The 16,620-nt window shown below is 40.7% G+C and overlaps 1 protein-coding gene across 1 annotated transcript in view; it reads left to right on the forward strand.

Annotated features, from left to right (window-relative positions):
* The window catches only part of ell (elongation factor RNA polymerase II), a 28,968-nt gene that overhangs the window by 604 nt on the left and 11,744 nt on the right, over nt 1-16,620 (forward strand). Inside the window, exons 2-3 of the mRNA XM_084012214.1 lie at nt 9,883-9,927; nt 16,404-16,525. Of these exons, the coding sequence (XP_083868340.1) occupies nt 9,883-9,927; nt 16,404-16,525 (167 nt within the window). The remainder of the gene's footprint in view (nt 1-9,882; nt 9,928-16,403; nt 16,526-16,620) is intronic.

Here is a 16,620-nt window from a genome sequence, read left to right on the forward strand (position 1 = left end):
GTTAACTTACCAGAAAAACAAAAAGTATCAGCTGACTAACTTCTGTTGCGATGTACTTACCGGTATGTTTAACAGAAAGTTTGTTAAGCTGTCAAAAGACAAATCTGGCAAAACCTTAGCTAGCTAAACTAGCCCACACAGCTAACGTGTGTCGTTGGAGATATTAGCCTCCGTCTTCATACATTACGTTCATGTTTCCCTGTCGGCAACGCAAAGAAAGCGTTTGCCTATTGAATATCTAATGACAACACGGTGAGTAATTTGTAAAAGTACCCAGTTTTCATGTGAAAGATGGCTCCTCTTCAACCCCCACTCACTGCCATTAAAGGCTCATGTTCACTTGACAGCTTTAAAAGTTATTTAACAGTGTTACTTATCTTTATTTTTTTTAAAGAAACTATTTATTGGTCTCAAGGTTTGGTCTCTTGCTGTTGCTTCTCTTGCTGTTGGCTTCTTGTGTAGAAGTCTGATGTTGGCCCATCTAACGTTTCAGCTTCTATAAATATTTGACAGGGAAAACCTGGCAGGCCTTATCTCCAGCTCCGGTGCCTGTGCACAGCAGGGCTGCAGCTGATTTTAGGCTGTGACAGGTAATTGGTACTAGTTGTAGCTGTTCGGTGAAACCAACGTCCCTCAACCCTTTTCAGATATTGTTAATGTGTTTACAGCAGTGTCTACTGGCAAAGATTTACCCTCTATATTCTTTTCAGAGCCTTAAATCTTTAGAGATGTTCTCGCATGTGGGAGATTACACGTTAAAGCAACATTTCTTTTGTGCTAGTACCTCCCAAACTTGGCCTTGATTTAATGATCCTTAAACAAACTGGACATGTCTTAAAGTAGCGATACTATCAGCTTCCAGGGCTGTCGGGTAAAATTGGATTCTTGTTTTGTTGAAAACATGGAAAAGCGTATGTTTCAGAATAAGCTGTTTTTCATTGGGAGCCGATACTTGTGTGGATCGTCTCGAGGACATTGGGCCAGTGTTTACCACCAATGCTCTCTATCCACGAAGTAATGTCAAATTTCCATCCCATTTTGTATTAAAATATGTTGGTTGTACACGTTTTTATATTTTGATGATTATCGGGATAATGTCAGTTAAGTTATTTTTGGCCTGGGCATGACATTTTTATATCGTTCCATGCGTACTACAGAGTAATCAAATGTGTGTGGTTGGTTTGTGATGAAGGTTTAGTGTAGTATTTGTTTGCTGGTGTTTTACCTTAGCTTCCTTGTTCCTTCCATGTTTGCATCACATTCTGGCTGCTTGGAAATGAGATCTCAAAATGGTCACTTTAGTAACGTGATAGTACAGTGTACCTTCCCTTCTATCGGACACAAATGAGGACCAAACAGGGTCACAGGCAGACTGACGGCTTTTGTCGTGGCCAAGTCACAGTATCTTCACACAATCCTAGATGATCAACACACATCAAACAACCCATTACACACAGTGATCATGCACAGGTGTGCCACATGTGTATGACATTATGTTACTATACAAACAGTCTCTTCAGATGATTACTCAGAGTGCTGCATATTAAAATTTAGCCTAATCAAATTCTAACAATTAAGCCCCCCCAGAAGAATGGTGCAAATATATCGAGCCCCTTAACTGACTGCATGTGGTCACAATCAGGTTTGTTACATGACGGATTAACAGTACGAGCTGCAGGCTTCTAATTTGCTTGTGTTAATGTATTTCTCTGTTTTCACATTAGACCAGGAAATATCTACTTCTTCCGCAGCTAAAGGAAAAAGAAACAAATTGGCTCAGCAGGAGAAATTCAAGCTATATACAATATCCTGTTACTTTCTGAGTTCAGACCCACTTACATCAGCAATTCCTGTGCTTTTGTGGAGTTGGATTGTTGTTTGTTTATTTATATATATACATACAGACAGACAGACAGACAGACAGACAGACAGACAGACAGACAGACAGACCAGTGTAGGGGTAAAAAAAAATCATGTATTAATCAAATTAATTGTGACACATGACCCCCACCCCAAACCTGAGCTTGTATTGCTTCCAGTGTATCTCGGGTCCCTTTTTAAGGGAGCGCAGTCCTTCCAGCGTCTCATAATTCAAACACTGGCTGGTTCCCAACAGCGGCGGTGAGCTGGGAACTCGATAAAGGAAGAGGAAGACAGAAACGGAATGACGCACGCCTTTCAATGCAAAAGTATTGGTGTGGTCAAGGATGTAATTAGACAAAGTTGGTAATGTTTATGACCCCAATTTTGCTGTTAAATTATTTTTGCCATAAACTCTGGCAGGCACCTGCTTATATAAGGAAGCTAAGATCCACCCAGGTTACAGGAAAAGGCAACCAAAAAAAAAAAACACCTACAGCTGGAGCAGTTAATCTCTTCATTGTGTCATTGTAAAGTCACCACATTCCTCTACATTGTTGGAGAACAAGACGCTAAGATAACCAAATGCTAAATGTTGGGTCAGATGCAAAGCTGAGTCAATCAAGCTGTCCCAATAGTCGAAGTTACCGTACTGAGAATCTTGTGTAAACCGTGTGAGTATTTCTCACTGTTTTCCTTTTTAAGTACATTGTGTAACAGCAGTCATGACGTCGCAATAGTTCAGTGTATTGACTGCTTCCTGTATGAGACGTGACTGTCAGCTGGTTCCTCTGTTAGTGCATCTAAGGACAGAGTCTAGAGCTCCTGGTCTGGATTGGCAGCCCAGGGACTCGCTGTATTTTTTTAATTTATTTTACTGTCCGTGACATTTAAAACAATTAGTGCGGCTACATGAGTGTCGTCAAGCTGAATGTTTCAGATAAAAGTGTATAATTATGTCTCTGGGTGACTGTTGTTACAGCACAGTTTGGGGGAAAAGCAGAGTTTTTACATAGTTTGGTTCAGTAGCTGAACCCACAGAAGTAAAAGCTGAAGCGTTGATCTGAAATGTTCAGCTCAACCATAAAATGAGCGTTCATCGGCGGTCTCGGAAAGCTTGCACATGAAGCGACAATAAATCGTGTGTGCTGGCACTGGAGTGTTACAGCGGTGACAGATGAGTAGTCCCATTTGAATGTGAAACATTTTTGTTGACAAAAGTCACATCTTTTGTCTCGTGGTGTGATGATGGATCAGCGATTATAAACATTAAGTATGAATTTACTTTCTTGGAAATACATCAGAGCGGTGGCACCCATCTCGCGGTGGTGAATGAGTAGAATGATGATGATGAGGCATCCTCTCATCCTCCGCTTTTAACAATACGCTATCTAAATTAAAAGCTGAAGGTGACAGACGAGATGCCTGCTGTTGAAGGTAGAACAGGTTTGTTAATTTGCTCAAAACGGTTTTCAGGAAACTCATTTGCATTTTATGTGAATGATGTGTAAGAGGTGGTTTGGCTTTGAACCGAGACTCTACCCTCGGTATTGTTGAACGAGCTTTTCATGTTGTCACCGCAGAGAGGGGGAGTGATTGTGTTATGATGGGTGCTTTCTCTGATTTACTCAACTTCCATTTCTGGAAATTGTCTGTTTTCTTGGATGAAAAGGTCGACACCCGCTCCATAATCAATAAGCCCTCCAGATTTTTAATAACAGCTTTCAGTTTTTTAATCAGGTGCAAGTGGTTTTTGTGCGGATGAAGATCAATCCTCGGTTAAGTACTCGTGTTGACAGGCCACAGGCTTCAATATGGAGGTCCGTTTACACCAAGCCAGTTTTGTTCCTGTGGTTGGCTACGATCTACCTCCCTGTGTCGCCCCTATGGGAATGGTATGGCAAGTAATGGAGACTGGGTAGGGATTTTGTTGCTTGACACTGGTCAGCCTGTGCCAGTGATATGGTTATTTAAGGAATGCTGACTCCCCAGTTTCAGCAGATCACGGGACACTGCAAGAGATGACCATTACCACCACGGCCAAATATGACTCTAAATGTCATGGTGTTCGTCTGTCCGGTGGCAGGGTTGTGACAAGTGACCATGTCAACCTGGTGTCACTGTACACAGACAACGGACTCCCTGACCTTCCAATAGATCACTCTTTGGTCTTTGTACTTCTGTTTTTTTTTTTACCAATATCAGAGCAAAACGGGTTTAACATGCATCTACCTTTCATTACGAGGGTGAATATTTCTTCGTATCTTATGATTAAATTCCTGATTTCAAAATTGATTCTTGTTAAAGTACGTGGGGTGGAGGATCAGGATCCACTCCAGTCCGCTGTGTGCAAAAAAGAGTGTGGCAAATGTATGTAATGAGAGTGTGAGATTATGGAGTGTTTATATTTGGGGGGGGGGTTATTTCAGCTTACTTACTCGAAGGCAATAGATAACATTTAATCGTGCTCAACTTGCATAAATAAAGTATTTCTCAATTCTCAGTGACTTCAAGGCTAACAAGTTAAACTAAATTCTGCCCGTTAAATATAATGTGTTGGCTAGCTTCCTTTTTGTTGTTTGGAAAATTGCTAATTAAAATAATATATTGTATACACTTAATGCTGTAAAGCTGTTAACTGTTATCGAATATTCATATTTGAGTTGTGAATCTATTCAGGTTTCCCATATCCAGACTGAAAAGACATACCCTATGTCTATAAATGACAGATAAACCATATACAACCATCTGTAGTTGCATAATTTAGTAGGGAAGCTTGATAGAAGTAGGGCAACCTGCAAAAAGTCCCACAGCACAGAAGCATTCAGGTAGCAGCAGTTGGGTAATGAACCAGATATCCATTGACTCACCGCGGGAGCCTAATTGCCCGTCATCAACTGAAGCCCATGCTAACAACCGTTATGGTCTTCCATGCTAGGCTTTTATGCATCTCTTTGCCATAAAAAGAGATTTTTATACAACCATAGAAGCAAGAAATTTGAATCGAGAATTGTCTATTGAAAAGATGATTCTGATTTTCATTTTAAATTAGGGAATGAGACTCCAATAATATGTTTTCACAGTCATTTAAAATGTGACGCAGGCTTTTCAATGTAGTCTTAACTTATGACACACAATTTCATTGATTTATGCGAAAACATTTATGGTCACTGGTAGAGGTGCAGCACTTTTTGTTAACGCATCATATTCCATCAAAAAGTTTTTAGATTTATCTTGGGTCCAGTTAGTCACTGAGTTTTAATTAAGATGTGTATCCAGTTAGATACCCCCCAAGCTTACATTTAACATACTTCAAAACCCCCGAGTTTAAGTCAAGTTTAAGAATTTTAAGATCATAAGAAGTTTAGCATAAATTCAACATTCTGTTTAAGATTAGTGAAATAAGATTTAAGATTTTCCCCTCCTCTGTTTCAGGCTTTTGCTCTCTTTTCAAGTCTGCAAAAAATGTCTGTCATCACTTTCACTTTGACTGTCGTCAAGGCCAACCGATTACTAGAAGAAGACAGCTGTTCAAAGAACTTTTCGTAAGCTCTAAAAGGAGTTTGTTGTTTTAGGTTGGGTGGAAGTGGTGCTCACTTCACTTTCTGCTAAAATATGTTTTTGTGATGAGGCTGGGTATTCATTGAAACCACATTGACACAGCACCCAATACCCAAGATTGGATGCGTTTTTGTTTTTTTATTGCGGTGAACCAAGTGGTAAAGAGTGTAATGCTATGTTCACATTAAACTGAGCTGTATAGGATGGACCGGTCTGAAAACCATGGTCTCATGTTGCAGTTTGGACAAAACAATGACGTATGCCTTTAAAAAGACACACTCTGGTGTTGTGTAGCACAAACGTGACCTACAAACCTTTACATTTCAGATAGCGTGTGTTTGTTTTGTGAGTGTGTCACACTGTATGTACTGATCGAATCCCTGCAACAAAGAAATGCTGCTCACAATAAGACATTTTGCATTCACATTTAGGGAAGAGACGATACACCATTATCGGTATAATCATAAATATAATCACGACTTGAAAAAGCTGTCAAGCTCACTATCGACAGATCATAGCTAGTTGCATAAACTACACCAATTAAGCCTATAACGATATATTTAAAGGAGTAGACTACAACGTACTCTGCAGTCATGCATGCACACTGCGTATTGAGAGTAGGGACACCTAGTACCGTTTCGGCTCTGCAGAGTGCGTGGCACAAAGTGCTCTTTCCACCTCTGAAATCCTAGACAGGTGGAACTTCTCATCAGTGTGACAGTGATGCAACTAAACACCTGACAATTTGGGTGCCACAGCCATACCCATAGGGATATAGTCATGGCTATTCCTGTGTGCATCTACTACAAAACAAAGAAATCCTTTGGCAGTGCAACCTGAGAGTACACATGTGTATTTGTGTGCCTGTGTGTGTGTGTGTGTGTGTATAATTAGTGTTAGCTTGGTCTATATAAGTCTGTATTAAGAGGCTGGTAATTTTCCATGAAATACACCCAGTTTTTCGTCATAAACAAACTCCTAGCTTGTATATTTTGCATTTTGAAAAGTGAATTCAAACTCTGCTAACACACATACCCTTGTGGTCTTATAATTTATTGTTAATGGGCCAGCTGAGAGCCTTGGGCTTGGTTTCAGAAAGGTTTCAGAGAGATTATGGCGTAGCTGGCAAATGTCATACCCAATAAAAACTTGATACACTTGATAAGCATAAGCCAGTTTTGATAGTAGAACACCAAACATCTGTTGTCCAAGGAGGTTTACTAGCTCAATCCAGTCTTTACCTCCATATTTTAAATACTCTTAAGAATGCACTGGAAAACCATTGGCAAAACAATCTTCTTGTTTTAAAAAAAAAAAAAAAAAAAAAAAAGGTGTATATATAGATTAAACTTCAACTGCTGAGGAAGATTGTTTAATATAATCAAAAGCTCCAAAGCTACTTGTGGTTAGATCATTTACAGTTTTTTCTTCTTTTTTAGTAGACATAAATAAGCTTTGGAGTCTCATACCCTGACTGAATTATTGGTGTTATGTTGGATATTATTTTTGGAGGTTATTTTTGTGGCTGCAAAGGGGCTTTCCATCAAAAAAATGACTTCTGATAAGTTGTAGATTCTGTGTTGCGGCAGTCGAAATGTGAAAGCTAGGCAGACTACCATGTTGCTGTGCTTTGGTAATACCGTCGTAGTAGGAAACAGACTTGAACAACATTGTCATCAATTCAGTTTTATCACTGGCTGCTTGTCCGAGCTATGTCCAGCTGATCCGCATTCTATGGCTGGTTGGCAGCATGTCGGAACATCCACCACCTTGTCATCGATGCATGGTCAGGACCCATACCCTGCCCCTAAGGTTAGCTCTGTGGAACGTTCTGGGCTCAGGTCCCAGAGAATAGTGACATGTCAGCAGCCCATTCAAATGAACAGGCTGAGGGTAGCACTATGTTAGCAGTGCTGGGCTGGGGGAGGGGGAGGGCAGAGCTTGGGAGTGCTAAAACTGGTACTGTGTTAAACGGTGCAGGGGTAGACCAGGGAGCATGGCTCCATGAAAGGTCTGGTGTTCTGGACAGGCTCAGTGTTCAGAGCTCAGGATAAGGTGAAATACTATTATAATGTTGGTAATATAAATGAAGCTGTGGCTTTCTTGTTGTTGTCTGGGTGTTGTTTTATTAGTTTAGGCCAAGAAGGGGTATGCAGATTAATTTGCTATTCCAGAGTGTGTCTCTTTATTCTCTATCATGCACAACATGGTAGTCGGTCTTTGTATAACGAGACTAAAAATCTTTATCCACGCTATAAGCTTTGTGAGTCTATTCTTGGTCATGGTGGTGCTTTTAGCTGAATGCTGCCATTAGTTTGACAACATGCTAACATGCCAGTATATTGGTTTAGAGTGTTAGTATGCTAACATTTTCTGCATTAAGCACTAAACAGAAAATGCAGCTGAGGCTGATGGGAATGTCATTACATTTTTAAGTTTTTAATGTAAAAAAAAAAAAAAAAAAAGTCAGGAGATCACTAAAGATGGCAGGCTTTATCCTCCGGGGACCATGAATGTCTGCATATCTGATTGTATAATACCAATTCAACATTTTCACTACTTGCAGGAGTAAATGTTTGTGTAATAATAATATAATTTCTCAGAATCCAGTATTTCCAGTTAAGCTGTAAGGTCATTATTCAGAAAAGAAATCCTGCAGCAGACTGAATAATATGTCTGCTGAAATGCAGTCACCAAGCAGTGGTAATTAAAAGGTGCGGTCCACATAATGCCGAGGCTTAATGTTACCTTTTCAATTAAAACATTTTGTATTCAAGATAGGAAGTTGGTGGTCTAAGTGAAGCAGCACAGAGGACAGAAGCTCACCAATTAATGTGTGCATGATCCATATCTGGGTCAGGATCAGGCAGTAATACAAGGCTCGTTGTCTTTCTCCGACTTGACCTCTCGTGAACTTTAAGCCCTCTCATTTGATCACATTTAATCCACTAAAGCAGCAACAGAGGCAGAACAGAACAGAGAGATCACAGTTTCTTGAATCTGTGTCACGTGGGCTTCGCCGCTGCCCCGCCCCTTTAGGAGACTCGCGGCAGGTCCTGACTCTATGAACTCCAATGGGAGAAGTGCACTTGAACACAGATTATGACTGATTCTTTCCCCCTCATAGTCACCAAAGTAAATATTGGACCCATTCTTAACAAACCCCACATATCTTCCGAACATTCTGACGCTAAAATGCCATTTTTCAGATTGAAAAAGGTATCGAACAAAGTAAATGTTCTCCAGATGTATCGTCTCGGCAACACTCCAGCGAGATCTGGCAGCTTACGTCTTTGATCACCCTAGCTAACTAATTTTTATAATGCCAAATATGGCTATTGGAGAAGGAAAATAGAAATGTGTTATGCAAATGAGGTGGGGGGAGGGGCGAGCATGCGATGACCATGCCCCCTTATGGAGTCGGGAAGTATAGAGTATCTTTGGCAGCACCAAGGAAGGAAGCTCAACGTAACTTCCTGTTTGTGACTTTCATATTTACTTCCACAGTCTCATTCTTCACAATTTGTCTCCTTGTTGGTAGCATTTCCTAATCAAATGTTTCTGGGGGGGAAATGACATTCAGCGTGATTAGTTTGACATCCTAAAAACGGCATCTGGACTCTTTAATACAGGTTTACGGTTGATTTTTCAAGGACTTTGCTTTCTGTGCGTACAAATGGTGGGATGCTGCTCACTGTAGCCGCTTAGCATCAGCACATTAACATGGCAACGACTTTAACTTGTTTTTGTTGTTGTTGTTTGACAATCCTGCTCGGGCTGTAGAGTCTATCTTAAGAGAATGAAAGTGCTTCTGTGTGTTTGTTTTACTAGAAATCGAGTGACTGAAACTGAATGTGTACTTACAAGAAATCAAACGCTAAAATATAGGGTAACCCCCTGTAGAGTGGATCTGATACTGAAACAGCTGGATTTAACTGAACCCTGTTAGGCCCTTCCTCTTTTTCTGCATGTTATTTTTCTGCAGATTGTAATTTATATTAAATTGGTGACTCTTACCTTGCATATTCACTATCCACAGTGTAATGTTTCATGTTGTCTTACAACTTTCAGTCACAGTGGATTGACTGGATGTGTTTGTAGATTAAAATGATCCATTTAACTGGTTGAGCAATGGCATTATTCAATTAGTAGTATACTGCTCCAAGTATACACGGTACTAAAATGACAGAGCATTTGACTTATGATGTGAATTGACTTAATTCTACTTGAAATTGTAGTATCATAGCTTTGAATATAGACATTGCTCTGTGGCTGACATCTCCTTTTATGTAAATATTCCCAATTCAACTTGTGTTAAACTGGTTGTCTGTTGGATATTGTTGTTTGTTTGGTAAGCAGATCATTATGGGAACCCATAAGGTCATGTCCTGTGAATTTGCCTCAGTAAAATGTGCTTACTGTGATAATTATTTAACAATGCTTTTATTTGTCTTTTTATAGGTCCTGTCATCAAGGCCATTGATCAGATTTAATGGAAACCAAGGGGTAAGGAAGCTATTTCACCCTTACTGTCTTCTTCAATCCAGTGCATACAAGTTTGTTTTTGAGACATTGAAAACTGATTGTTTTTCATGGAGTTTTACTGCAGTTGGCCAGATGAATTGCCACACTTAGTTGCTACCAAGTGTTTCAAAATCCAGGTGTGGGAGCCAGACATTAATTTACATTCATCAAGAACTAACGAAGAAGTTGTTTTTTAAGCTGCACGCTGCATTTCCCATGTTACCATATACCACATGACAATGTGGGCTGTTGGCTAACTTAGAGTTTAAAGTCAACAACTAGTTAATATTAAAAAAAAAAAAGCTTTACATTAATGTGATATATCCCACATAGTAACAGCTAGCGAGCAAAAACTAGCAACCGGTTTAACAAGTTATAATGGTATACTAACTTTGCTTTAGACTACTACCTGCTGGTTAACATCGATGATTAATAAAAAAAAAAATTAAAAAAACAATCAACCAAAACAGCCCCCATCCCCACTACTATTTGAAACGGTGCAGTAATTCCAGAGCTTAAGTTTCTGTGGAAATGTTCCAACCCTTGCGACCCTAACGTAGAGGGATTTGATGGATTGATACTTCTGATTGATCTCTTGGATATAGGTTTGGATACATTACCAACATGAGTAATATGGTGGCTTGAGGCCGAGCGAACTGGAAGCTGTCGATGTTTGCAGCTGCTAATGTTCACCACCGCAACAAAGCTAAAGTTACCTCTGCCTGCCTTGCCTTGCATTAGGGGCAAGTCAATAAATACACAAGCTAGGCTTAGTGAGGGAACAGAACAAGTAGCACTGAAACAGATTTGTGCATCATTTTTATGCCCTAGAATGCAATAAACTGTCTGCATCTGGTACCTGGTTGTTTATGATAATGACAAAACTCACACTAGGGTGGCTGTACTCTCTATATGAGCAAGTAACCGTCCCCGTGAAGACAATAAACAACCCCACGCTCACGAGCATTCTCTGAGCATGCAGTTGCTTCCCGCATGGGTAAAAGGCAGGGTTTGCATGTGTGAGCCTGCCCTGTCTGACAAGCATAGATGGCCTATGTGCACTACTGTGCTGGCAAGTTTTGTTCAGTAGGTCCTCCAAAGAGCTGGCTCATTCAGCCGTGTGGCCAACGAGTTTACTGGCTATCCATCTTTGTCCAAAACATTGTCCTAGCCGCTCTGGCAGTGGACGTTACTGTCAACATGCTCACAGTGTCTCTAATAGCAGGGTTCCAGCAATCCTATTAAATGTCTTAACATCTATCTTAATCCTTGCTACAGATTCACTTTCAACCCTCCCGCCTGCTCTGCACTCGCTGGCCTTTTCTTGTGTTATGGGTTCACCACTAGGTTCTGATCATAGGTCATCACATGTGAGATGTGCAATATTGAGATAATCAGGTTGAATGTGTGTCCTTGGTGGAGACGAGTGATTAATTATAAACGGATCGCTGCCTGCTACACTAGTCGGCATTTAAACTTCTGCATATTTCTCCATTTGCTTTGCATCATTGTGTTGTTTACGCTAAAGTGCTTCCTCGTAAAGCTAGAGTTGCCACATCTACCCATTCAGCAACGGCCAAAACTGTGAGAAAAAGTAGTTGTGCAAAAAACAAAAGTTGTCTTCTGAACGTTTTATGAAATAGCTTCTTTTTTTAACAATGACACAGCATGACATGGAGCTGGGTCAATTATATTGGCTCCCCCTTCATTCAGCATTGAATACATATTTCCAGTTGCACGAGGCGAAAACTACAACAGTTTACTGCTCGGTTTCATTGTGACCTCCAGGTACAATTTACTGTTAAAGTTGAACCCTCACATCTAAGGCACAACGAAGAGAAACTGCTTACAGACAGCCGCATCCACATTATAGCACATCTGCCAATACCTCATTCTGTCCACGCTGCAGTGTAATACACACAGCTTGTTGTTGAAATGTATTTTTAAATCTACTTGTGGGGGGAATCCGCTGATGCTTTCCAAACCTCTCTGTGATACACCTCAGGCAGCAGCAGCTGAGCAAATTTGTTCAACATTCATTATCTGGTGTGCATAATATCTTGGAGAATTTGATCAAGCTATTATATGATCGTTGGTGTCACTGATTTGTACATTACAATAGTCATTATTTAAACATCCTCGAGGAGTCTTGATACATTCAGTGCTGCCGTCAATATTTGTGTTGAGCGGTGCAGAACAGTGCGATCCTGCACAGAGCCAGACTCCTTCATTTTTCACACTCTTTCCATTATTGATGCTTTATCACCAAGTAAAATCATTTTCAGTATAAATCTAAACCAGGAATTTAAATGGGTATACACGCATATACATCATGTGAACCGATGTTTGTCCGTTGCCCAAATCAGACCTGATGTTTATTATGTGATGTTTTAGGCTGAAAAGTAAAGCAAGGCATGTCTTTTTAGTGATGCGGCGGGTTCACGGTGGAGGAAACGCTGTTATTGTTAAATTTGCTTTATTACAGAGAGCAGGTGGCCTGGCTGTCCCGATGAGCTCCATATTCATTCATCTGGTGCAGCTCCCTCTGACCTCTGACAAACATGTTTCTTTCATCTCTTTAAGAAGAGATGAATTTAAAGATGTAAAAACAGATTTTAAATGGCCAAAGGGACATATACGTGGGTTTGCATAAAACATGGTAGGGAAAACCTCAGCGTGGTCTGAGAATCCTTCATTTATTCATCACTTCTCTGGTAATCCCTCCTGCAACTTTCATTCTGGCTGTTGAAGTGACTGCGGTTTGTGTGGGCCTACCATCTTTCATTGTTTGTGGCTAAAAATCCATCAGAGATTTTGTGCCCAGTTTAGTTTTCATCTTGCTTTTTGTCTTCAGAAGTCAAAGACCACAGACGGAAACTTTGAGCTGGCTTTGTTGTTGTTTGGCTGCAAAATGTATCAGATATACTTTCTTAATTCATATTCTGAACTAGGACTGAATGATTCAGCGACACTTTAGTAACTAAAACATCATTGTAAAATTATACATGTTCAAAACGTAATCATACATGTCAAGTCAGCTGGTCGTTGCAGTCTTTACAGTGTGGTGTTCTTTTAACAGGAAAAATGGCCGACGTGAGGTGACACCAAGCAAAGCACACAAACGGTCAGCATTTGTCGTCATCTTTGATGTCGCCTTTGTGTGTCGGGCCTCGGTCTGATTTGTTTTCCCCGTCTCTTTGCTCCTCCTCTCCCCCACGATCTGGGCTGAGAGGAAGTGTACGGGGTCAGCCCTCCAACGACCTTCGCTGTAAAAGAGCCATTGTTTGTACAGAATGAGAAGATGAGGCTAGCTGCAGGAAGAACAGGGGGGGCGGGGGTCGGTGGGAACACCTGTTTAAAAATCCACCTCCACCTTTGAGAGAACGCTATACAAACAGGATTATTACTTGTAGAGATGGCGTGTTTCATTCATCCAGTGTTTTGAAGTGATCTCTCCTTGAGAAACACTTTAACGAATGCTGTTGCATGCAAGGTTTTTAATTTGCAAGTTAAACTGATTCTAACGTAGGGTTTTTTAGTTTTTCCTAAGAGGAGAAAAAGCAAGGTTGTGTCCTCAGACACAAACGTGGACATGAAACACGCACACGTCACACACATGAGATATACACACAATGCTTTATCTGCACATATGAAATTGCAATGAAATGGCTACGTCTTAAAGTGCACAATGAGACTGTTGTGTCGTCTACATTCACAGAAAAGACGCACTAGAGAAAAGCCCCATTCACGTACGACAAACAAGCGAGTGTCAGCTTGCTTGACGACCCGTTTTCTTTAGAAACTGTCCTCCTTTCTAATGGATGAGTAAGGTCACGTATGCATATCCTGGTTTCAACAGTTACACATTTGTTCAATCGGTGCCTGAGCCATTTGGTGTGGAGGAGCCTCTTGAGTCACTCCCCTGTGCCTTGCCTTGCTGTCAGCTCCTCCGCTTCTTAATCATCACTGGATTCACACCCTCAACCTCTCTCCTCCTGTGTTTCTGTAAGAGAATGACTGTCAGCTGTAAATATAGCTGTTTATCAACACCACGTAGTACAGCTTTGCATACATGTAATCAAGCTGACTCATCCTGTTTTGCTATAATGGGGTTTTCACAATTGCGACTGAGCCTAGCTTCTTAACATACTCATAGTCATACGGCCAACTCCCTAATGGAGAAATATTGTATTAGAGTTTTAAGCATGGAGGATTTAAAGAGTCAAGGAACTACTCATCCCACAAACCATTGTCTGGTTCAGGAAACTCATGGAAACCTTTTAACGTAAATGAAGACGGATTCACCAAGTTTATTATAAGGCTTATTTCTCACCTGAATATTTCTAGAAATTCATTTAGGTGAATAATTTTCACGACAAAGTGTTTCCACGAGCCACCATATTTTTTTCCCATGATTTTTCTTATATATACCGTGTGTGTGTCCGAGTCTTATCTTGGATGGTTAGAACATTGTGACTTAATAACCCAAATCCTCTATTCAGAATATGAAATTTTCACTTCTGGAAACTCATTGCTGAGCTCTGTGGTTTAACAGTCCTAGAATAAGTCATTTAAAAGGAGTTGATTCTCCGTTTCTGCTATAATTTACATTTTTAAAACGGAAGTGAATTTGCGGGTGACTTTGTCACGACTTGGCTACACAGAACTACTTTCCTATTGCTCAGCGTGGCAGCGTAGAACGGTTGAAGTCCATAGCTGTGTCACAAACATCCACTTTCCAGATTTTGGTGGTCAAAAGTCACTGTGACCTCACCAAACACTTCTTTTTTTTTTTTTGCCAACTAAAGAATGACACAAATGGCAAATAGATAAAATTATGACAGTGATGACATTTTGGACAGGCATGGTTGTAAACACCAACTCGACTGGTATGTGGAGGCACACAACTGTGTGTTTAAAATGTCACCACCTCCTGTCATGGTAAGCATAATGTAGTGTCCAGTCAACAACTTCGGGGTTCAGGAGGGTCTTTTTATCCTTTTATTGTCATAATAACGATGATTATAAAAATTTTAACTAATATTAGACTGGTTGTATTTCCAAATGATATCCAATATTGATTTATCTGTTAGGTAGACTGCAGCAGAGTGTGTGTATGTTATCCTGGAGTTATGGATAACGGAGAGCACAGGTCTTCCAGCAGGGCAAATAAAGGACATTGTATGTATTTATAGTCCCCACCTGCAGCCTTGACACGTGTTGGGACCTTGAGTAAACCGAGCTGAGCTGCCTACCGTCCGACCGTATGTCAGGCCGGCAGAAGAAGAAGCCGGTGAGTCACAGGCTGAGCCTCTGATCTAGGTTAGGTCAGGGCAGGGAGCCGCTCACTGGTCCAGAGGACCAGTACTGGGGATCCAAAACCATTTCATTCAGCTCTCTTTTGTTACCGTGGCTCAGTGTGATGCGCGGCCCTTGGCTGTGACACCGCTTGAATCCATGCTCGTGAAAACAAAGCTGGGCAGGAGGGTCAGCCTGCCAGGAAAAACAACCCTCTGCCGGCCTTACTGTTGGCCATTAACGACATTTAACTGGTGTTTGTCTCTTCACTTGTGAATATGCGTCCTAAAGATTGGGTATTTAGGGTTATTTCAAGGTGCATTCGGTTTCACACATAACATCGAAGATTCCTGACATGCCTCTGTTCAGTGCATCCAAATATTCATACATGTTTAACAGCAAAGTGACCGCATCTGCATCCCAGATGTCATTTGTCAAATGATTTTACTCCCTTTTTTTATACCAGATTTTACCCCCTTTTATATCCAGCAGCTGTCTGATTAGAGGTTTGCTGAGGTTGGTTCACTCCACCGTCTCTATTCGTCTAAATGTAACACCTGTAGTGTGTGAGGAACCGGGGGTTGAATAAGATTTGTGAAACTGTGGTAAAGGCCAGAGCCTGCAGAAATGCCTGTCATAGTTCTTCTGGGATAGTAATTTACCTGCTGCTCCCTCCAATCACATGTTGGGAACCCATTTAGGAAGACTCTGCAGTGCACAGACTATCCTGGAAGAAATAAGCTGGAGGAAGACAAGACAATGGATTTAAGCTGCATTTCTTTTCCTTTTTGAAGCCAGCAATAAAATGCCTGGGGCTTACTCACAGCTTTGCCTAGTCAGAGCCAGTTTTTCAAGGCATAGAGCGCTGGCATTTGTTTACAGTACTGAATACGTTTAAGTCTACCAATAGGGTGTGGAGTGCAGTTAGTCATCCTCTCTTAGTGCTTGTCTAAAAGTATCTTACTGATGTTAATAATATACATTGCCAAAAAAAGAATGGACAAAACGGTTCGCAAGCGTGGTCAAAAAAATGAACTATTATTGAACTATACTTTTGTTTTGGAAATGTTTTTTCTTTAAATTGTTATTTAACTGCGGGTAGGGTTGGAACTTGAAGGCATTTTTCTGACATTCATAATTTCTTCTTTTGTCTTCAACAGAAAATATCAATACCGCGTTCAGAAAATTCCAGTGAACTGCAAACGTTTACTTTCTACCTTTCACACGTGGGCAGAGATAACCCCCAGGGCAGCTTCGACTGCATCCAGCAGTACATCACCAGGTGAAAACACTCACTCACTTTCACTCCTCTCTTTCAGCACACGTCCAACAAATTCTTCTTCTGCACTCGGATTCATTGCCTGTTATGTCAACATT

This window comes from Eutrigla gurnardus (genome assembly GCF_963514095.1).
Source record: "Eutrigla gurnardus genome assembly, chromosome: 6".
NCBI classification, from domain to species: Eukaryota; Metazoa; Chordata; class Actinopteri; order Perciformes; family Triglidae; genus Eutrigla; species Eutrigla gurnardus.